General features: G+C 32.6%; 5 protein-coding genes across 5 annotated transcripts in view; 3 read left to right on the top strand and 2 right to left on the bottom strand.

The window, feature by feature from the left end:
* LOC6638266 (G-protein coupled receptor dmsr-1) overlaps positions 1-23,835 on the bottom strand; it is a 65,022-nt gene that overhangs the window by 1,057 nt on the left and 40,130 nt on the right. Inside the window, exons 5-7 of the mRNA XM_023176030.2 lie at positions 6,937-7,227; positions 4,921-5,089; positions 4,732-4,858 (exon numbers count right to left, since the gene is read on the bottom strand). Of these exons, the coding sequence (XP_023031798.1) occupies positions 4,732-4,858; positions 4,921-5,089; positions 6,937-7,176 (536 nt within the window). The 5' untranslated portion in view covers positions 7,177-7,227. The remainder of the gene's footprint in view (positions 1-4,731; positions 4,859-4,920; positions 5,090-6,936; positions 7,228-23,835) is intronic.
* LOC26529784 (CLIP domain-containing serine protease 2) lies at positions 2,034-3,164 on the top strand. Its single transcript, XM_015179286.3, has 2 exons — positions 2,034-2,124; positions 2,196-3,164. The coding sequence occupies exons 1-2, from the start codon at positions 2,061-2,063 to the stop codon at positions 3,053-3,055; spliced, it is 924 nt and encodes a 307-aa protein (XP_015034772.1). The 5' UTR covers positions 2,034-2,060; the 3' UTR covers positions 3,056-3,164.
* Positions 3,611-4,681, top strand: LOC124459802 (melanization protease 1-like). Its single transcript, XM_047009461.1, has 2 exons — positions 3,611-3,694; positions 3,771-4,681. Exons 1-2 carry the CDS (start codon positions 3,631-3,633, stop codon positions 4,571-4,573), a joined length of 867 nt encoding a protein of 288 aa, XP_046865417.1. The 5' UTR covers positions 3,611-3,630; the 3' UTR covers positions 4,574-4,681.
* Positions 12,907-13,329, top strand: LOC6638267. The gene is made up of 2 exons (XM_002061497.1): positions 12,907-12,918; positions 13,045-13,329. The coding sequence occupies exons 1-2, from the start codon at positions 12,907-12,909 to the stop codon at positions 13,327-13,329; spliced, it is 297 nt and encodes a 98-aa protein (XP_002061533.1).
* Positions 15,751-17,787, bottom strand: LOC6638268 (PR domain zinc finger protein 5). The gene is made up of 2 exons (XM_002061498.4): positions 17,494-17,787; positions 15,751-17,422 (listed from the first exon to the last, which is right to left on the bottom strand). Exons 1-2 carry the CDS (start codon positions 17,617-17,619, stop codon positions 15,815-15,817), a joined length of 1,734 nt encoding a protein of 577 aa, XP_002061534.2. The 5' UTR covers positions 17,620-17,787; the 3' UTR covers positions 15,751-15,814.

The raw sequence follows: 23,835 nt of genomic DNA, 5'->3' as shown, positions 1-23,835 counted from the left end.
TATTTATACTTCCTTAATACACTCAGGGGGAAACCATGCAAAATACTGAAATCAATTGTACTAGTAGGCACTGGTAAGGCCTTTGCACTAGAGTCTGGCTTAAAGATTAAATGCCTAAGGCAATGCACTAAGATTACATTGAATTTACTCTACAATTTGGTGGGTCAATTATATTCACTCTTTAGTTTGCATAAAACTGAATGATTTACCTACAATCGAACTTTTCAAAACAAAAGTATTCTAATAACGTGCATAATTATGAAAAAGTTCGGGTAAGAGAGATCTAAACTAACATTCATTAAAAGTCCAAACGCCCATGATAGAAATTATCCAAAGCTTCAATTTTAGCTTAAATTCTCCATTATGCTTCTTATAAGTTCTCTAACTAATCTGAATTCCAGATCAGTAATCATTCAGCAGTAAAGTAAAGTGCATCTAATAATGGGTTTATACTATATCTCGCTGCTTTTAAATGGCATTGTGCTATTTGAATTATTATGTAAGTTAGTAAAGAAAAATATACTTTCAATTGAAATGAATATATTATAATTGTTAGCATTTAACGGAGGAGCTTTGGCCCAACAGCAACCACAACTACCCCAGGAATGCGGCAAATTAAATGAGAGTCTATTATATAATAGACAACAAAAAACAGCTTTCAACGAATATCCTTGGCTAGGACTCTTGGGACGTAAGGAAGACAATATTGCGATTATCTACGATTGCGTTGCAGTATTAATTAGTCAGAGATATATAATAGTGCCAGCCCATTGCATTTTGAATATCAGGGATAATCCTCTCTCAGTCGTTTTTGGCAATGATATAAATATCTATATGAGAGGGTGTGATTATCAGCATACTGGATGTGCTCCGCGAGCAAAAGTCTATTATTTGGAAGAGATAGTTCCACATTTTCAATACAATGTGTTTGGTTTTATCAATGACATCGGCTTGGCCAAATTAAAAGAAAATGTTGAGTTTTCGGATTATGTGCAACCGATTTGTTTGCCACCTTCTAATGGGCAGACTGATCAGTATATAGGACAGCGTCTGGAATTTGCTGGTTATCCCTACAAGCCAACAGATTCACAGTTGGATAATGTTCGCCTAAAGACGTTTATTTATTCAACAAGTAACGTTTATTGTCATAAGGCCTTTGATCGAATCCCACTGAACGTGAATCTTATGTGTGGCTATATATTAGGTGGTACCGATTTTCTCTCTGGCTCAGCTGTAATGGGTATCAATGTTGTTGATGGCCAACCAAAGAGTTTCTATTTATTGGGAATTGTAACATTCGGAAGACGCACGAAGGATGTGGACTCTCCTGTAGGTTATCAGCTTATCTCACCATTCAGGGATTTACTTGTGCAAAATATGATTTGAATGAGTTGAGTACGTTTCGTAAAAATGTAATTAAGTTTTTTGTAAAATAATTTAATAAAAATTTAATATTTGCACAAAAAAAAAGTACCTAACTTTTGACAAAGAAAAAAACTTGATTGGAGACTAGCCTAAGATGGGACTTGAAATGTATTTGCTAAAAAATTTCAAAAGCCTTGTCCAAATCTTTTCTTACTTTTCTTTGATTTTTCTTTTAATTTGAAAGGAAAAATGTTAAGAAACTTAGAACGAAATTTCTTGATAGGTTTCTTTTCTTTAATGCAGTCGATAATAATTTCCTACAACTTTCTTGTACTTCTTGATAGGTTTCTTTTCTTTAATGCAGTCGATAATAATTTCCTACAACTTTCTTGTACTTCCTTAGATACTTTAAGGAATCCAATATAAAGGAATAACAATATAAAAATTTTTGGAGCTGCTGTAAAGGAAACTTTTGAGTTTATTTTGGACAATTCTTTCCAGAATAATTTACAAGATATACAGAAACATCATAATTGGCAAATGTTATTGGTAGAATCTTTAGTATAAATTTGTTAAAGTGTATTTAAAAATTGATAATAATAAACTCTATTTTTCATCAGTTTAATATAAATTCTGTACATAATCTTGATTTTTGCTCAGTAAACATTGAACAGCGAAGCCAACTGCATCTAATAATGAGTCGATTTCTAAACTATATATCAGTACTCTTCAATGGCATTGTACTATTTCAATTAATCAGTAAGTTGATAATTTAATCAAGGGTGTTAAATAATACATGCTAATTTTATTTTATTTTGTTTTATTAACAGCACTTAACGGAGAAGGAGCTCTGGCTCAACAGTCACAACTGCCACGAGAATGCGGAAAACTCAATGAAAAACTCTTCTATAATGGAAGAAGTATCACTGCTCTGAATGAGTATCCTTGGCTGGGTCTCTTGGGCTTTAAAGAACCCAACTATCCAATCAGTTATAATTGCGTTGCTGTATTAATCAGTCAGAGATATGTCGTTGTGCCAGCCCACTGTATTACGGATAAAAACGCGGATGCATTAAGTGTTATCTTTGGCGATTGGCGAGTTGATAATAATATTCATCTTAGAGATTGTGACCGCACTCAATGTGCTCCACCACCGAAAGTCTACTATTTGGAAGAGGTAGTTCCGCATTTCCAATTCGTTGAGAGCCATTTGGACAATGATATTGGTTTGGCTAAAGTAAAAGAGAATGTTCAGTTTTCGGATTATATACAACCGATTTGTTTGCCACCAGCTAACGAACGTGATGATCAGTATATAGGACAACGGCTGGAAATAGCTGGGTATCCCTTTAAATATCGTCCTGATTTCGATGTGAATAGTTTTCGCATGAAAACTTTAACTCATATGACAAGTTTTGAATACTGTCAGGCGGGATTAACCGAACAAGAACGTACGGAGTTAAATATGTCAACTAAACAAATGTGCGGATTTGTATTAGGCGGTAAAGCTTTAATTTCTGGCTCAGCTGTAATGGGTGTCAATTTAATCGATGGCAAACCAAATAGCTTCTATTTAATGGGAATTCTAACATTTGGAGAAATCCAAAATGGGCTTGTTGATTTGGATTCACCAACTTGGTTTCAACGTGTCTCACCTTATAGAGATTTGATCCTACAAAATATGACCTAATGACTATATTTTATGATTATTAATATCTATGCAAAATTTCACATAATGTAAATTTTTCAATTGGTTTTAAACTGGAAATAAACTTTACTTAAAGAAATTTGAATCTAAACATAATATTTATTATCTGAAAAAAAGTAAGTATATATGGTTACACAATTACAATTGGCACGTAAAACAAAATAAGAGAGATTTTGTCTCTGCGAATACTGTGAATATGTGGGATTGAGTCTGTCACATCTGTTTAGTTACTGTTTAGTTAGATTACCTAAACGAGTAGCGATCAGAAAGAACAAAGACAGATCTAAATTCGAAAGACGTAAGAAAATAAAATAATACCACCAAAGGAAAAGTAATTTTTCTCAAAACAATATCAAAAAATTCTATTTTTTATTAAATACAACTAGAAAAGATGACTTTTTATAAAAAAATAAATTCATCTATAGTAGATATTTTTCACAAAGCATTAAAGCTAAAGTCTCAATAAATTTGCATATAAGCTTGTATATAGTTCAGGCATTCTATATCTCCCCAGTTCAGTAATCATTGAGCAGTTTAGTAAAGCGCATCTAATAGCAATGAATCGGGTTCCATACTATGTCTCGGTGCTTTTAAATGGCATTGTGCTATTTGAATTATTGTGTAAGTGATGATAAGCAAAAACCTGCTTTTAATCGGAATATTTTATATTTATATATATAAATATTTATGTTGATAGCATTCAACGGCGAAGCACTGGCCCAACAGCAATCTCAACTGCCGCAGGAATGCGGCAAATTGAATGAAACATTATTCTATAATGGACAAACGGAAACAGCTTTAAACGAATATCCTTGGCTAGGACTCTTGGGATATAAGGAAGGCAATTCTGCGATTAGCTACGATTGCGTTGCAGTACTAATTAGTCAGAGGTATATAATAGTGCCAGCCCATTGCATTACGTATTCCAAAGCTAATGCTCTATCAGTCGTTTTTGGCAAACCGCTGACTCCATCAGAAAAAGTCTACTATTTGGAAGAGATAGTTCCACATTTTCAATACAATCAGAATACTTATATGAATGACATCGGATTGGCCAAATTAAAAGAAAATGTTGAGTTTTCGGATTATGTGCAACCGATTTGTTTGGCACCTTCTAATGGGCAGACTGATCAGTATATAGGACAGCGTCTGGAATTAGCTGGTTACGTTCATAATCAAGAAAGAGTGTTCATAAACACTCGCATAAAGGCATTTGTTCACTCGCCAAGTTATGAATATTGCAACGAACACAGAATAATTCGTAGTTTTGACTCCTCGAACAAGTCCCAAATGTGTGCCTATATATTAGGTGGACGAGCATTTCGCTCTGGATCAGCTGTAATGGGTGTAAATTTGATCGATGGCCAACCAAAAAGTTTTTATTTAATCGGAATTCTATCATTTGGTGAAATCAAGGATCACCACCCAGTTTTGAATCGTCCCATGTGGTTTCAACGTATCGCACCTTTCAGAGATTTAATTATACAGAATATGATTTGATTTATTTGAATTTAAATATAAAATGATTCGAATTATGATTAAAAGTATTGCATTATAACTCCCTGAGTGTATTCACAATTTGAATAATAAATTGGTTTCCATTGGTAATTCTTTAACCTCTTTCGCTTGTTTATCGTTCCCTGCATAGCACAACTCACCTGATGGCCACATATCGCCAAATGGCCAATGTAACAGTCAATCCAATTGATATGGTATGCAATATCTGAGTGAAATGCATATGAAATAGCAAATAAACAGCCCATCCATAACTAAGATCCTTGTCACCTGTGTTAGAGAATTAAATGAATTACAACAGTCCAATTTTGATTAAAATTGATGAGCTTTACCTTTCATATAGATGTATTGATACGATGTATAGGGTATATATTCCAGCATCACAAACATATCGGCGACAGCTAACCATTTAAGTATATTATTGATTGGCGCCTTGGCCATCTCCTTTCTTGTCAATACCATTATATTTAAGATGTTCGCTATTGTGCCGAATATGCAAATCTTTATCGAAGGCAATGGAATAAAAAAGAAAGCATAGACCATACATATATTAGCATGTTAGTGAAAGGGATAATTGATTAAATGGTTAAGGGATTTAGGATAAAATGGCGTGAAAATTGTTGCCTCTCTTTAACAATTCACTTGCTTTGGCTTTAAGTTTATCCTTTTGCTTTTTTGTGCCCGTTTATCATCAAGATTGATGCAAAAGTCCAAGAAATGGGATCAAATGGAAATTCTTTCTAATTCTTTCTAATGTTATTCCATTAACTTTTAACCACATCACATTTATATCACAATCTCCAAATGGTTGGAGCAGCGTTTAAGCCCAGAAAACAAAAGGCAATGATTTGTGAATTATGTGGGAGGTAGGTAAAAGCATAAACCATTAAATTAGACTAATTTGTTTTCGGGCCAGGACGTTTTTGTCGTTCGGTTTCTTTTTTTTTTCCTTTTTAGGGAACAAGTTCAAAGGTGTCAAAGGACCGCCGCCGCCCCACAGAAAACCGTGGGTGTATAGGGTGGGGGAGAATAACCTTTTTTTTTTATTTTGTGTGCTTGTTGTCGTTTTTGTTATATTTTTCGTGACATTTTCTCTATGAAAAATGTCTTGGCTTGCCACATCAAGATAATTAGCCAGTTGTGGCTTGTTCTTTTCATATATATATATATATTTTTTTTATAACTTCTGAAGAAAATTTTCAAAAAGGCAATCAACCGATTGCCTTAAATCTTAAAGACCTAAGACGTTATTTAAGATTATGATTAGAGACTTTCTAGAGTTAGTTATACAGGCTCTTTAAGGTATTTAGATAAACAATTTTAGGTTCGAGTAACTGTTAATATATGTAGTTAGACATGAATGTTCAAAGTATAAAGACTTGTGGAGAGTTTTAACCCTCAAACACTTAAATGGACCTCCAGGCATATATCAATATTTTATTTAATCATAATTACTGAATATTTTTTACATCATTTGGAAAATAATTTGATAAAAAGTTTCACTTTTTTATGTCTAAGTTAAACAAATTTAGAAAAATTTATACTGCTTAAGAAACTTTCGAGTCTTAGAGAGTTAAAGCCACTTCAATATGTTTTATATGTAGATTTTAGACTGTATTATAAATATTATATTTTTTACACTTTGGAAGACTTTTAATATATTTGAAAGACATTTGTTAACCTACTGGAATAATTATGGCTTTGTTGAGTAACTTTTGTAGGCTTTGTTAAGTAAATTGAAAGAATTATAATATTTTGGAAAATTTAATTTACTGACTAACTTTTTTAAAAGGTGAACAAGTTAATTTAATCATTCACATATTTACACACTCGTTTGTTCACTGACTCACTTGTTTAGTGATTTGTTTTAAAAATCGAGTAATTATCTATACCATTTTAAAATATGCTAAATTTCGATTCAATTTTAAACCCATTTGAGAAATTTACCAAAATACAATGTCAGAAAAATAAGTGTAATCTTTAAAAATCATTTGCATTATTATCCACTTAAGTTAGTAGTAATATTAAGAAAAACTGAACATCAGTGTACATCAGTAATTAAGTGAGTAAAAGGGAACAAATTTAGGCAAACTCATTAAATGAAATTGAAAACTAGCTTGGACCATAACATTTAAACACCTCCTTTAACATGTTTTTCTCTTTAGATAATCTGTCTAGACTTGAAGACCTAAAATCTTTCTTTGCATTTAAGCCGGCTTGCTATCAACCTCATAAAGAAGTTATTATCATAAAATTTTAGAAAATAATGGTTTAACTCTCTAAGTAAGTTAGTATATATCTAAAACAATTATTTCTTTATTGAAGTGTTTAATGAGTTGAATACTTACCAATAGAGAGACATATCCATGCATGCCATTATAAGTACGCAACCATTTGTAAATTTCACCTTGACAATAGCCTTCGCATTCGCTAATCTCGGCTAGCGATTTATTTTTAATTTTCATATCGGCTAAACGTGCCATAAAATCATTAAATTCCTCTGGAGAGATATGTAAACTCTCCAATAATGAAGCATTCAAATCGCTTCTATGGTGGCCCAAATGGACAGGGCCAGAGAGTTCCTGCATATTGAAAGCGTTTAACTTCTCTATTGGTAGTAGTTAAAGTGTTAAATCATTCTGCAAATAGACACAAGGGAGAGAGAAAGATAGGTCAATAACTAGTTAAATACAAAATTAGCACTCCAAAATGACAGGCAATTAAATTGATTTTGATCTATTTATACAAATATGTATAGTTCAATTACTGTGTGTATAATTATAGTCAATAATGAGACATCGGCCACAAGGGACACAATTAGTATGTCCAATGCCAAATTCTGCGTAAAATACACATGCCAAATGCTCACTTCAACCAGTTCAATTCGTAGGCTAACTAATCCACTCCCCTTCCCCTACAAAACCACAGCCGAAAGCTTCCCCAAAAACAAGTAAACAGCAATCAAATTGTAGGCCTGAAAAAAAAAACTTTGTATGGAAAATTTTCTCTCTCTCTCTCTCTGTATTAGTTTTTGTTTTTGCTTGGCTTGTTCATCAATTGGTAATGAGTTTATGACTTGACCGAAAATGCCAACTACCTCATCAACCAGAGCAATGACAACGACGACGACGACGACAAACAACAACAACAACAACAACAACAAGAACAACAACAAATGGCTAACATAATTTTAGTGCCATAATTAATGAAAAATGTAATGCAATTGGCAATGTGAGTTGCAAAAAAAAAATGCAGACCCATTGAAAAATAGTTTTTGTATACCCTTTGAACGCTAATTAAACAAATTCCTATTTACAAAGACATAAGACGGTTATTTGAATATTATTCACATTTAAAACTATGCGTTATAATATCTTAAATTAAAACCGATTGCGGATTGACTAAACTATAGTTAAGTTAATAATATCACAAATAAAAGAGTGATTCGATTCGTTACAAACCCAGAGTTCCAAGACAAATTGTTTCAATAATAACAGCTAGCAATAATAATAAAAGTATTGTAAAATGAATAAGTAAATGGATTCAGTTATTCTTCTACATTATTATACATGATTTCTAATGACTTTAGTTTTAGAGGTGCCCCTAACTAATTCGGAATCGCTGATTCTCGGCTTTTGTCCTGATACTGTGAAATCTAAATAAAGTCAAAGTATTATGAGTTTACACTTTAAAAAGATTTTAGAATGTTCCCTGCATAGATGCCAGAGAAACCAACAACTTCTTAAGAATTCATATTCTTCGACTATAGGGGCATACTTTTGGGTTCTAAAATGGGGCATACTTTTGGGTTCTAAAATGTGTGAAATATATCATGTAATATTATGTTTTAAAGTAACTTATTTCATAACTTTAAAAAATGTTGTCATCGAGTGAACCTTCAAAATGAAGGATGTTCTGCGATAACTTGAGGACGAAGAGACTCAAGATTTTTCCGAAGAGTCATCGACTTAAGGCACTCAATTCTTCAGTTTTTGGTTTTACTTAAATTCGATATATTTTAACTGCGTCTAGGACGGTAAAATGCCCGCTAAAGTATGCAATAGGTAAGCAAAGAACTATTGAAACTAATTACAAATTTTTGAAATGTTTCGTATAGTAAAGTGGAAGTAACAATTAGCCACTAAATATTGCTGGCAACAAGCAAAAGTTGTCTCGGTATATTGGCATTCCTTCAACATATATATAATTTTCACTAAATTCATTTTTCGACTATCTATTGCATACATTAGGGCGTAAACCTCCTATAAACTGTAACCTAATAGACAACAAAAATTCTTCAGAACTCTTTTCGGTTGTTTACATAATAGTTTTCCCAAACATGAAGTATCATCTAATAGGGAACATCTGAAAATGATTTTCGAAATATAACTAAATCGTTTCATGTCTAATCGATGATTGGTATGTGGGTACCTGTTTGAAAGTGTATCCAAAAACTCCTATACGCACCTGTTGTCGTCATATCAGCACTCTGCTTGGGCGTAACAGTTAATTGGCTACACAGCAGCTCAGCACAAGCAGCAGCAGCAGCAGCAGCAGCAGCAGCAACAGTTGACATATGCCATAGATAGCATAAGAGAGAAGGAGAGAGCATGCTAGCGAGATACTGATACAGTTACAGAGTTACAGTGACGACAAACATTTATATGACACATAAATCACTCAAGTTTTTGTGAGTTGGCAAATCGAAATATGCCTTCCCAGCCCCACGTCCCCTGGCACTTTTCCCAACCCCTCCAAAAACACCTCAAGGCGCCCCCAAAAAAAAAAAACAGAAGGTGTTGCATTTGGCTAATGGCTTGAGAGAGGGAGCAAAAAAAAAATTTGGAATTGAATCTGAAACTAGATCCGGATCCTGTTCCACAAAAAAAAAATTGCCAACATTTCGCAACTTTCAAATCAACGACAAACTGAAATTATGTTTATCTTTTGCGATTGCCTCATCAGGTGGGCATAATTTTTTATTACCACTTTTATACATTTGCAGAGATATATATATGTACATATATATGTATATATACGTACATATATTTTTATTTATGTCGTTGTCCAAGTTGTTGTTGATGTTGATTGATTGGTCAAACGGAACTCTAAATTATCAGCAGCTGCATTTAGAACGAATGTTTAAGGTGTTTACTTTGAGTTCTCATTCAATTTTTAGGGGAAATTTTGACGACAATGTTTTCATTAATTTTTCTCTAATTAGATGTTTATGAGATCAGAAACTGTTGTGAAGAAAATGTCATAACTAATTAAAAAATCGTAAAAAAAATTGAAAAAAATATTTCATGAATTACATAAAAATCTCTACTGCTTTAATAAAACACAAAAACTTTCTTTAAAAAAAAATTAGAACGTTTTCTATTATGAAATCTAGAAGTAATTCTGTGTGTTTTGTTTTATTGTTTGAAATTCTTTTTTTTTCCATATTTTTTATGCTTTAAGAAACTTTTGGTAATCTAAAACGTTTTGTCTGGCCAGCAAGTCAAATACCAAAAAGTTAGACTTCTATACGTATTCTGAGAAAATTTAATTACATATTTCTCTTAAGAGAGAAAAATCATGTTTTGCTCACACATTTTTTGCCTTCAAACATTATCCTTAAGCATTTGCTTAATACAATTTTTGTTTTTGCTTTTGCTTTAAGAAGCTGTTGATAAAAACCAGCTAACTAGAAGAAGCTGCGAAATAGGCAAACAGGTGCCCACACACAACAAACACACACACACACACAGACATTTATACAAATGCAGATACATATAAAAAGCATGTAAAACAAAATGGCGCCATGACAGCTACAGATAAGGACATTAGAGAGAAAGAGATACAGAGGTAGAGACAGAGAGTAGGGAATATGGTTCTTCTTCTTTTTTTCATCTTGTTTTTGCTCATCCGACATTCGTTTATGCCCTTAATTAATGGTTCCGCCTTGCCAAGTATCTTTTTATGGCAATACAAAACAAAAGCAAAAAAAAAATGGGAAGGGGAGGGGTATGGATTGCTACCGAGGTGACGGTATCTTTTGCCCCTGCGTCAATTGAATTAACGATTTCAGTTCTCTCACTCACACACACACAATCACACGCACAAGCACACACACAAATGTATTAAACTGCAATTATGGCCAAGTGAATTTAATGCATAAACTATTAACAATAAAAAGCTTAAACGATATGTCTAAATACCTTACAATATAAATTCAATAAACGTAAATTGTATTATTGTTCCGATCTAGATGAGATTTAACTTTATGCTATACACAAAGTGCTTTAGGCTTTTAATACAAATGACTGAGATTAGTTCAAGTCAAAATGAAAATGGAATTTATATGTAAACAGCAAATTTATTAGGTCAATTTGTCAAACAAAATGCTGTAGGACAAGCTTTCAAAAATCACACAGAAAAAGAAACCATAAAAAAATACACAGAAAACACAAAACAAAGAGAGAAACAAATGCAGTCAAAGTCTAAGTCAACTGCAATTTAACTTTATATAAGTAAAACGTTTGAGATAAAATCAAAAACAGAAGCTGAACAATTTGTTAACTTAAATTAAGACAATAAAAAATATTCTTGTCATAAAATCAATTAAGACAAATTTAATACGTTTAAAAAGATTTATAAGGTTGTTCTTAGAAAATTCTGACAAGATTGAAGTTTTGGTTTTTTAAAACTTTAAGGGGGGAGTTAAGGAGGTAAAAAAGGTTTGTTAACATTATTTCTAATTTTTCCATTTAAATTTGTAACGTTTAAAGAATGTTAGGGGATAATTTTGGGGAAAAATCGGAAGAGAAATGACAAACATATAGCGCTTCAACTTTGATAAGTAGATAAGCCTTTAGTGAAGATGTTCGAGTGTAAAAAATTTTAAGTCGATTTTCTAACCAACAGCATTTTCCAAGTCTTTGAGACCTCTAGCCCTACTACTTTTTGATCGATTATTTTCAAATTTTCTACAATAATTCTACACATTAAATTAGGTCATGTCGATGAGTTAAATTGAAAATAGTTCACAAATTTGTTCGAATACCAAAATTGACTTTAAAAATTAACCAAAGAGAAAAACGTTTTGTCATTACCGTTTGGCTTTTAGAAAGCGTTTTTATTTTTTTTACAAATCTTTTTTTTATACAGTATTATATATGTATATAAAGATTTTAAAATTTTAGTAATGATTTTTCAAATTTCAATGAATAACATGAATATAAAAAAGGTAAAATATTTAAAAAATATATATTGTTTTGGGGGCTTCAAAACCTACATACTTATTTTTGCAATTTATGGAAAAAACTGTCATATATCAAAAATTGAATAAACATTTTGGTAAACGACTTGCCAACAAAAAGTGTTGAGCAAATTGACATTTTTTTCTAATTATTCTGATTTTTTTCTTCTTTTTTTTGAAAATATTCCATTTACATCTTAGATTCAAAAAGTTATCTGATTCACTGAGCTCTCATTCTACCCATTAGATGACCCAATGAATTTTTTAATATTGAAGTCAAAATCTAACCATAATTTTGTGCACTTGATTTGATTTCAAAACGATTGATCTGAGCTGATAACTTATGTACTTATATATTTTTGGATTTAAAAAGAATCAATAATAGTTTTAAACTGTTTGCCAAAACATTGAGTATAATCTTCTGAATGAGTTTTCATTGTACCGTTAACTGGTGAGTATATGGAAATATAATTTATCGAAACATTTATTTAATTGATTAAACCTACCAAGATATAGTTAAACATATATATTTACGTATCCAGTGTCAAATATAAGTCAAATTGTATCAGAAATTTTCATTAAATCTCAGTTATCTAATGTTATCAAAAGTGATAAAAAACCATTTCCGTTGAAAAATTGCCTTTTAGGGAAAGAGCAAAAGAAACCAAATAAAATGTAACGTTTAATTTATTGAAAATGGCAAACAATTAATAAAAGTACAACTTTAGAGGCTAATTTTATGCCGTCGCTCAGTTTGAGTGATTGAAAATGGAGAAACAAAACTCTGACAGACTTGTCCAGCTGTCCATAAAGTTTTTCCATGTCTCGCCAACTCGTTTTTTTTTCCTTGCTTTTGCTTGATGTGGGCAAAACTGAAAATTGAAATACTTTATTTTTTTATTTTTTGCCTAATGAGTGCGTACAACTTGGCTTTGGTTTTTTTTTTTTTGTTGTTTGGAGTGCGTTTCTATGTTGCCAATAGACAGGCAAAAACGTATATAAATGCACTGAGAACATGGTGAATTCAAGTTAGTTGCATTTTAGCCACAGTTTTGTGTAGAGAATACCGAAGAGAATGAAATTTACGGTAAGTTCAATTTCATTTTCACTTCAATGGATGGAATAATTTTGTACAATTTTTCTTCTTGGACATTTTTCACTTCGGAATGGAAATGGAAATTCCTTTTGCTTACGCTTTGTATACAATATATAGTTAATTTTGCTTATTGCTGGCATTGCTGCCATCTGTGCCGCACCTGCTCCAGTTGCTGATGATGGCGCCGAGGAGTCCTCTGTCAAGGCCAAACGTGGCTTGACATTGGGTCTGGGCTACCACGCCCCATTGGTGACACACACCTCACATTACGTGGCCGCTGCACCGACCATTGTGCATCATGCTCCATTAATTTCGCATGCACCGCTCATAGCACACGCGCCACTCATTGCACATCATCCTTTGTCCTATCATCTGCCAACTTATCATTCCATACACTACTAGGACAACAACCAATCTATGTAGTAGCAAAGTAACACAGAATGACAGAATGATGAGCAGCAGCATGGAGAGGACAGAGAGCGAGAGAGAACGAGAAGGCAACAGCAGGAGCAGCAAGAAAATAACTAACTGAAAAGGCGGCTTAATATTTGTTTTGTTATTGTACATTCTTCCAACCATTTTCCCCCATCCTCCACTTTTATTGAATTGCCTAATAAAATTGTTCTGCAAAATTTAAGATATTCTCAACATTTCTCTTAACCGCAAAATGTTTGCTTCTTTAAGGCATGTTTATGTTGAAAGTGGCCAAGAGTCAAGACTTGTCCTTGCGGCTCTTGCGGGTTACAACAACTTTGCCAACTCTGCACCAAATGTCACATCATGTGGCATAAACAGCAAGCAGCAGCAGCAGCAGCAGCAGCAGTTAAATACTTACTTTCTAAAGTAATAGTAAACTAGAACAATTTACAGAAGGATGTAGTGGCGAGATGGGACCAAAAGGATTTTGAGCTTGCAAGTGGGCCAACTAAATTATGATTATAGTGCAATGCAGTCCACATAAATGAGCTCTAAATGCCAATTTATGCCAAGCCATTTAGTAGCTAAATCTTACTCTGCCTTACCCCCCGGCACCGCCCCTTTTCAACTTTTCTCTATAAATATTTTAAATGCAATCCTTTCGATATTATAAGCCTTAAATTTATTACATGAAACTTGCACTGGGCTTTAGTTATTGCCAACTTTTTTAATAAGTTGAATAAAATATTAATTTTGTAATTAAATGACATAAAGAGAATAATAATTATCAATTTTAGAGCCGGCAAATAAGAGATTTAAAAAGAATTAAGAACGACGCAATAACCCAACAACGAGAATATTCATTTTAATTCAAAGCAGAGACTATAAAATACTAAAAAATGTGTTAACAAAAAAAAACATTGTATTGACTACACAAACTGTGGTACATACTTATTTTACTTTATTTTTCCGTTTAAAATGTATTGAAAAATTGATCAAAGTTGGAAAAGTTTTCGAAGTTTTCATGTTTTCTAACAGGGATCGTAATGAAGTGAAGTACTTGGACCTAACTAGGAATAAAAATCAATAAAATTTTAATAATTATTTTCTGCACTAGCATTTTAACCCTTTATAAAGAGATTTTAATCTTGACTTAAATAAATTTTTAAATAAATATTGCCAAAATAATTGTTTTTAGTTTCGGAACTAGAGTCGGCAGTATCAAGAGGTTTGACTTTAAAATCTCTTTCCAATCCTTCTCAGTTAGACAATAAATTTTAAAAGGGACGATTAAACATAAAATAATTTTCTTATTAATATTTAATATAATATATTATTTTTTAGATCTAGTCCAACTAATCGAATTCAATTTTCAATTACTTCAAAGTAATGCTGTACTGTAAAAACTCGCTTAGCTGCAATAATAAATTTTGTTATATATTTCGCGTTATTTGCACTTCTTCAATGAACTCTCACTTTGTACAGTGGTATCCCTTTATGGTGGACACATGTGTATGTATAAATTAGTAGTGCAAAGCGGGCGAGCAATTTGTTTTATATATTTTAAATTAAAATCCTTAAAATAAAGGTCCATTGGAGCTTTATCTTTAAGTGAGTTAAATCAAATAAACTATTAAAACCAAAACAATTTACAAAATTTCATTTTAATTTAAATGAATTCCTAAAAAAAGAGGCAATTGCTCTACCCACATTTGAGTACGTCCTTGTTTCCCAAGATATCTTTCTGAAAAGGATTGTTTGCCCAATTTTGTCTTTTCCCTAACTTTTATTTCTTTGTCGGTCGAGTTTAAAAAGAAATCCACCCAAACGAGTGTCTACTGTATATGCATATTAAATTTCTTTTTTTTATGTCTGTTAATAACTTTCTAAGACTTTATTGTTTCCCTAGCGAAGATATAAAAACCACGTGCATCTTGAAGAATTGATGAAACATTTGTCTGAAATTCCCTCAGCTGTAGCATATTTTGATATGCAAATGAAAATTGCAAAAAAAAGATGAAAAAATTTGAATTTAAACTTTTTTTTTTTTTGCTTTCAAATTTTTGTTTTCCATATTGGCAGAACAGCAAAAGAAGAATTTGAATGTAAACCATTTTCAAAGGGGACTTTTCAATTACTAAGTGCATTCTTGTTTTAATTGTTTATGCCACATAAGAAATATAATTTTTGTTGTTATTCCATTCATTAATTAAGTAAAACATAAGAAGATTAAATGATTGTATTCAATGCTGAATGCAAAAAAAATATACCAATTTTGTTTTGTTGTAGAAAAATAATGCAAATAGATAATGAAATTTTGTTAAAAACATCGCTAAAGCGAAATTTATACATATATGTATATAGAAAGACTTTTAAGACATGCAGAATTTAAACTTATTTTATTGTTTTTGTTTATTTCATTACAATTATTTAATGTATAAATGATGCAAATTGTGTGAATGTGTGATTTTTAATCCGAGAAACTATCGCTCCAATAGGTTGTTGTCAATGGGGCCACCGATTTGAATAGATCTCTGCCCTGGGAGGAAGTGTTCTCACCCCGTTTACTGTGCGCTTGTTGTTGATAGTGATGTTTCTGTTGTTGCTGTTGATGATGGCGTTGTTGTTGTTGTTGCTGCTCATGATAATATTGGTTAGTCGATTTACTCTCTTGGGGTGGATATCGTGTACACATAGTACTCTGATGACGCTGCAAACGTTGCTGGGTTAGGAAAGTGCGTTGACAACGTTTACACTCATAGATGACACCATGTTCATCATGTTTTATGGCCATGTGACGTTTCAATTCGGAACGCATTTTGAATATCTGCGAACAGAGTTCACAACGGAATTGCGAACGCTCCTGATCATGACGTTCCATGTGAGTTTTATATGCCTTCTGGACCTTGAAACGTTTATTGCATATCTGGCAATAGAACTCATTGCGATGGGATATATGGGTTTTACGATGCAAAACCCAAGATTGCTTACGGGGAAAACTCATATCACAGAAATCACATTCAAAGGGTCCCTGTGAGGAGCCGAGATTTTTCTTTTTTCCCACACTGCCACCGCTTCCAGCATCATCGTCGGCCTGCCTTTTTTTAGGTCTTCCCGGGCGACCTGGTGCTCGTTTCCGTTTCTCGCTGATATCCGAATCGGCGGAATCACTATCGGCACTACTCGAATTGGCCACATCCGATACTTTAAATTCCACATCATCTTCTTCCTCCTCATCGCTGGCTGAACTCGAGACTGGAGCATCGATGACGACATAGCCACGGGGACGTCGTACTTTGTTTTTACTACGCGATAAACGCTTGCGCAGATCTTTTTCCGTAGTCTCCAGTTGGGTCTTCAGTTTGATAGCCATATTGAGGGTAGCCAAACAATGGCGGCATATGAATTGGGGCATAAAATCTTTTAGAGCTATGCTTAGGTTGGGACAAATGACTAGCAGGAGCTCAGCGGGCGTCTGGGTTGCCGGTGGTATCAATGATTTCTTAAACAAACTGACCAGCTGCTCGGTATCTTTTGTGGTGCATACACGACATTGATTCTCATCGACGGGCTCTTCTTCTTTCTTTTGCTTCGTTTCGGTGGCAGATTTTGATTCTGGTGAAGGTTGATTATCATCCTTGGCTGTGGGTTCATCACCTAGAATCAATTCTGCTTCTTCATCTGCTTCGTCCTCGGCCTCGTCTCCCTCTTCATCCTGCTGCTGCTCTTCCTCCTCACCCTCCTCACCATCTTCTGCCTCTTCGGCATTCTCCTCGGCATCGGCATCGTCCTCGTGATTCTCTTCATCCTCTTCGGTAGTAATTTCTTTCTCCTTGGTAGTCTCTACAGGTTGTTCTTGAGTTGATTCCTCCAACGCTTCACCGTCAGTTGACTCCACAGGTTTATCACTCTCGGTGACAGTTGACTTCCCCTTGGCATCAGTTTTATCGTCTTTCGTATTTTTACTACTAATCTCCTTATTAGTCTCATTGATAAGACGAGGAACTTCCTCTTCAGGGATTTCATCCTCTAAATATTCCACTTCGCCCATTGGCTCATCTTCGGCACTGGCTTCGCCCTGTAAAAGCAACAAACAAACAATTTTTAGTCGCTCCTTCACCTTCTTTGACTCCTCCCTCTCCTACTAACCTCTTCCAGGTATTCTATAATCCCACCGACAGCGTCCGAAGCCACATTTGTTGCTCCTTGAGTTTCTGCTGCGGCTGCTTCTTCTGTTGTTGCATTGGCATTTCCATTTGTTAATGCCGTTTCCATTTTTAATTAATTCCACTTATTTGTTTTTAATTTTTTGCTTCGTATTGTTGTTGTTTTCGCTCTTTTGGCGCCCCGCCGGTAAAATGCAATAATCTCAAAATATTTCTAATTATTTCCCCTATCTTTCGGTTTTTTAACAATTTATCGTTTATGTGTTAATTGATTTTGCTTTTGCACACTCTTTTAATTAAAAATCGTCAGTTTATTTTATTAAATTTACAATTTTTTTAACTTTTTGCGGAGGTAAGCCTGTACTGCAGCCATATTTTTTTCACTCTCAGCTGTGTGCGGTAATCAGGTATCGATAACACTTTCCGATAGGCATGGCGCATGCTCAAAAGTACTCGATAAGTGGCGGGAAAAATTCAACTAATAAATAAATACACAAATAAGCGAATTTGAATTATTTTATCTGAAATAAAGTTTATGAAGGATATGAAAAATAAAATAAAGATTTAAATGGAATGAATGATAAATATAAAAAGAAATATGAAATATTAATTAAATGTTTTTTCACAAAATTCCTAAATTCTAACTTGTATTTTATGCAAATTTTATATAATAAAGTTTTTCTATGGTCACGAGCGATTTTTTTATGCTGAAGTAACATTGTATAAACTAATGAATAAATAATAACAAATTGTTTCTAATACATTACCAACAACATACATGAAATTCTTTCACAGCACAAAAATATTATTGTCTGCATTACAGAAACAGAAGCATAATTAGGGTAAAATTTTTTCAGCTATGTCAATTCTCTATTTACTTATTTATTTTTTTTCTCTTTTTCTTAATTTAAATTTAAATCGTAGTAGCAAACTTTTTTTTCGCTTTCGACATAGCGAATTATGAATGGTTTTTGGACAAGATTACAATTTTGTTTTCAAATTGAAATAACACTTGTAAAGTGGATTATATAAAGTTTACAACTTTCTCATCGTTAGCCATAAAATTTTCTTGTTTTTCCACTCCTTCCTCAAACATTTTACCTCTACCACAATGAATTCCTTGGAAAAGCTTTCCCGCGGCGGCTTTACAAGAAAAATAAAACGTGATTTGCATAAATTTTGATATACTTTTGCAGAAATGTTACGCATTTTTATTTTATACACTTCAATAAAAAGAAAAATAAAAATAAAGGTAAGGTGAAAAGAGCATATTAATATTGCTCGGTGGTTTAAGCATACGCAAAAGAAGCAGCTTAGCCACTCTGTTTAAAGTAAGCACATAGTACTAGCAAAACAATCTGGTTAAGTGATAAGACATTTACAAAAATTCAAAGGCAACTGAAACTGGACGTTCCAAAGAGGAGGTCAATATAGTTTATCCAGGCTCTTAGAGTGTTTGTTTTTTCAGTAAACATTTTTTTTTGCACTTAAAAGAGGACAAAGTGTCCTCGGGTTTCTTTTCCCACTTTGGTCATATGTAAATATTGTCATTAAAATCAATTTGAACATTTCAATAAAATCAAGAAATGAAATAATGGAATAAATATATATATTCATTGGACATTAATTTCAATTATCAGTACAGTGTTGAGCCCAACTCTCCCCCTAGCACCACCCTGTCCCACACCTTCCATACGCCCGCCATTGGCAATGGTCCATTTGCGTTAACAGGTCCTGTCAGTGTTAAAGCTTTTTTGTCCTTTCATGGTTCGTTTTTTTCTAGGTTTTTCTTTTTTTTTTTTTTTTTGCTTGATTTACGTCAACAATTATCAGCGAGAAACGTGCACGAGGATGTCTACATTCCTCAACATAGAACCATCATTTGACATGGTCGCCATGGTGACCCTGTTTAGCTCTCGGCTGTGATTGTAGATGGGTTTCCGGTTGGTTGAATGGGGTGCCATGGGCTGGGTTTTGGGGCCGCTTTGTTGGTTTGGGCAAGTTTTCTCTGACGCCTTGTTTGGTTAGAAGGTATAAGTAACAAGATAAATATAGCATTACTTTCAGGGTTTGTCTCCGACGTCGAAGCCGTCGCCGCCGGCTGGAAGTGATAACAGAAAATAAAAAACGGCAATAGAAAATAAAAAAAAAAAGCGACACTCGACGACCATGTCAACTGAAAATGACATGCGCGTCCAACTTCCCCCCCAGAGGCAGCGTGTCACAGAATGATTAATTATGCAACAGCGTCAACTCAGGAGCCAACAGCATCCTTTCCCTTTAGCCAACTTCATCTGAATGGCAAACAGACGCCATATGTTGCTTGTTGAAAGGCTTAAACGAACATGAAACGTACCTACACGAAACATTATGAAAACTTGTTCAAGGAACTCGAACTAAATTAAATAGAAATTTATTTATTCATTATGGCTTTAATTTAGTTATTTCGAGGTCACTTTTTAACTCTTCTTCAAGGCATTTTAATTAAATCGATTTTAAATTTTCCATATAATTTTAAATATGGGAAATTTGAACTCCTTTATTTGACTATTAACAAGAAATTTGGAGTTTAATTTATGCACTTAAACTAAATCAATAATTATTTACACTTTTCCAATGAATTGTCAGAGAAAAGAAATGATTTTGAAAAGATTGAATATTGTTTAAATTGAAACAACATTGCAAATTTATTGTTTTATTTTTGAGGGATTAGGTTAGAAAGATAAAAATTTGAACTCATTTTTAAGGCAATGCTCAAGCAGTCAGTGGATACAATAAAAGAGTAATTAGGCTATTTTATAGTAATCAGATTCTTAATCTTGGGCTGACTGAGTGATTCTGGGGCATAAATTCGAATTGGGATTAATTGGTAGCTGGGACTGATGTGTCCCAGATGGAGTTTCAGCATACTTTCTTTTATCTGTCGGGTTAATACTACTTCCCAATAATGGTACAGTGTAATAGTTGGCTAATTTAATCCTTTCGAAAACCCTTTTTGTTCTGTAATTCGTTTACTTAAAGTCTTGCCCGTCAAATTGTCAAAATATCCATTAAATTTTATTCAATGTCGAAAATAACAAATTTAACTTGGTTTATTCGGATATGAAACATTTTTTAACTTTTTGAAAATATATTTGTTTATCACAAAAAAAAAGTTTATTCAAGCCCCACCTGTCTCTCATTAATCACTTTAGCTATTTGATTGATATAGGAAATAAATGAAGAAAGGAAATACAAGAGTAAAATGAAAAAATATTCACAATTACCTTTCTTAAACTTGTCACAACTTTTGAGCTGTTTTGTAGCCTTGCTAACTTCTTATAGTCGCTGACAGCATTTGTTAACAAGGAAATTAATTTCACTTTATGTGACCTTTTAAATCAATTAAAGTTGTTCATTTTCCAAGCACTAGAAAAGTTTCAGCTATTGTGCTGTTTTAATTTTAAGTTTATACTTAGTTTTCTTTGTGTAACAAATTACTACTTATAATAAAGTGAGATTTTGCATCTACCCAAGTGAACAGGTGGTTCACTTAACTTCACTTGCCCCATTGATCCTTTCCAAGAGCCTTAACTTATTGATGTTTGAATGCAAATTGATACGTTTATAAATAATAATAAGCAAACACAATGAATTGTTACTCTAGGCTAAAAAGGAATAATAAATTCGGTTTCAATTTAAATTTGCATATTTTATTTTAATGAATTGTAGGTATATACATACATATGACCAGACAAAGTAGAGAGGCTGTTTAACAATTGACTTTTGAAATAAATCATTTTTGCTCCTGACCTTCAATCAAAAAGAAAAAAATTTATATACAATTATGTGCATGTGTTTTTTTAAAATACACACTTTTTCATATTTGACAAACCAAGCGAAGATAAACCCATATTCATATTTATATTGGTTACACATTTAATCCGATTCAAGTAACATTTGCAATTTCATCATGTCAGAAATGTAAATATCCAAATGTAAACAGACATATTTTTACCCTATATATAGTAAAAGTATGTTTGTGTGTTGTGCGGATATTACTTACTTCCAAAGAAGCACGTACAAGTGCATTTGATATATATTTTTGCCACATCAGATAATTGAATAAGCCAAAAAGCACCTAAACACACACAGACACAAACACACAGCACATAGAGGAGCAAACATCAGCCAGAGGCGTGTCATCTGTTGGCCAAAAGGATATACAGTAACTCGCTTTCTCTGTCTCTTTTTCACTTGGCAGCTTGAAATGCGATAAGAACTTTCTTTTTTAAGTTTTTAGTCAAACAAAGAACTTTATTTTCAAAGGTCTCAGACCACATTAAGAATTTGCCAAGTAAGTTCTGATAAACAAAAAGTAAAAGAATTTCCAAGAACTTAAGTGGTACGCCATAATCCGTTTGGAAAATAAATTGTAAGGAAAAGATTTGTCATATGAAAATTTTCAGCGTGAGATTTTAAAATCATATGGAAAGGTCAGCAAGAACCACAATCTTTTTATCAGCAGACCATACCAAAATTAAAAACTAGTTGAGAATTACAACTTAATAAGTAAAAAAATATTGGCAAACTTTGCAACGCCAAAATTATCGCTTTCCTATGGTTAAAGTGAGACATCAATTTTTTGTTCTTAAAATTTTGATATTTTGCCAATTTTTTTTTTAATATTAATAAAGATCTTTAATTTAACATATTACTTAAACTTTAAGTGGTTCATTATACTGAGATAATGTACCGTAAATTTTATCAATCGTTTTGTAGGTAATTTCTGAAGCAAAGCCCCACACTTAGAATCGCTAAAAGAAGACACATTTACAATCATTTTAAAAAATAACAACACACATTCGGACTTTTAGAAAAAGTTGTAGGTCTAACTAAAAGAAACTGTATACGAAAAATTTCAAATTTAGAATCCAGAATCCAATTTGGTGCCAATTTGACTTGACATTTTTAACATCCCTAATAAATTCACTTAAACTGTGAAATACACGGAATTTAATTCCTCATTTATGTTTTCAGTTGAAAGTTTATGCCTTAAACAAAGTTTTCTTTTTGAATACTAATGTTTTATCAAAGATACATATTTATATTATAAAAAAACTAAATTATGACAACTTGAAATATAAAAACTGTATTTTGTTTGCAAAGTAAAATGGATGGCTATATCAGAATGAGTTACTCGACTTGTACACATATTTATTATTTTTCGATTGTCGAAAAAATGTTAAGTAGACAATTAAATTGCACATTTTCGATAACAATGGACAATTTGAAATAAAAGTTAAATACCTTTTTTTACAATGCTCATGAATTTTGATTTTGTTTTTCAGTAAGTCTATTTTACTGCATTCGAACTTTTGTTTGGTTGCATCCACTTACATAAGCTGGCTTATAGAATATGTAATGGGTCAACCTTGTTGTTGAATAATTCATCCTTTTTTTAGTGGGTATAAAACCCTTTAAAAAAAATCAATGTCGGTTTCCATTGTTTCCTTTAGTCAATTTAATTAAAACTAATGTTCAGGCAACAATTACAAAGCATGAGTACATACTTTTCCAGATGCCACAAACAAATGTGTATTGTTTGTTTTATGAAATTTGATTTGATAAACAAAATGTAATTATAGAGCAAAGTTTTTTAAATATGCCACCGGTTTTTGTGATTAACATGACCTTTGTAATAACATGTTGAAAATATAATTGAATTAAATTAAACTTTGTCGTTTTTAAAATAAGACAGAACAAATAGTTTGTTGAATATTTTGTTTCAACCACAAATGACAAGGAAAAATGAATTAGGCGAAAATTTGCTAAATCAAACTAAGTAAAGTTAATGCCTTTCAAGCATTTCCATTGCAACTGCTTATTTCAGTTGCCACTTGTGGGTTTCAAAATATTATTCTCGTTTGATTTTCTTTTCCTTTACCAACACTTAATATTAATGTTGACAACAAAGATTTCTCTTTTTACTCTCTTTTATTGAGCTAAGTTTAAAGCATGTAAATATGATTCTCAGCAGTTAACAGACATTCCGTTAATGATATATAAGAATAATGTTGCTGGAAATCTAGTGAATAACTAAATATTAAGTATACGCATGGTGTGGCAGCCGAACTAAAAACTTTTGAGTTTAAAATTCAAAAGTTGACGAACCTTACGAGAAAGATGGCTCAAGGTCAAACAATGTTAACAGAATAAAACTTTTTAAATTGAAAATTAAATGAAAATAGTTTTAATCAAGTCAAAAATAGGTCAATCTAGTTTTGGTATTTGTAAATTGTAAAAGTCAACCCTCCGAAGTTTAAGAAAAACAAACATCTACTAC

The sequence above is a fragment of the Drosophila willistoni genome (genome assembly GCF_018902025.1).
Source record: "Drosophila willistoni isolate 14030-0811.24 chromosome 2L unlocalized genomic scaffold, UCI_dwil_1.1 Seg139, whole genome shotgun sequence".
Classification (NCBI taxonomy): domain Eukaryota; kingdom Metazoa; phylum Arthropoda; class Insecta; order Diptera; family Drosophilidae; genus Drosophila; species Drosophila willistoni.
Note: the sequence above shows the minus strand (reverse complement) of the source record. Positions and strands in the feature narration are given on the sequence as shown.

Excerpts from the sequence above, each read along its gene's own strand:
- LOC26529784 (XM_015179286.3), top strand. The coding sequence starts at position 2,061 with ATGAGTCGATTTCTAAACTATATATCAGTACTCTTCAATGGCATTGTA. Across the intron at positions 2,125-2,195 it reads TGTACTATTTCAATTAATCA|CACTTAACGGAGAAGGAGCT; the intron begins GTAAGTTGATAA and ends TTTTATTAACAG.
- LOC124459802 (XM_047009461.1), top strand. The coding sequence starts at position 3,631 with ATGAATCGGGTTCCATACTATGTCTCGGTGCTTTTAAATGGCATTGTG. Across the intron at positions 3,695-3,770 it reads TGTGCTATTTGAATTATTGT|CATTCAACGGCGAAGCACTG; the intron begins GTAAGTGATGAT and ends TTATGTTGATAG.
- LOC6638268 (XM_002061498.4), bottom strand. The coding sequence starts at position 17,619 with ATGGAAACGGCATTAACAAATGGAAATGCCAATGCAACAACAGAAGAA. Across the intron at positions 17,423-17,493 it reads TTATAGAATACCTGGAAGAG|GGCGAAGCCAGTGCCGAAGA; the intron begins GTTAGTAGGAGA and ends TTGCTTTTACAG.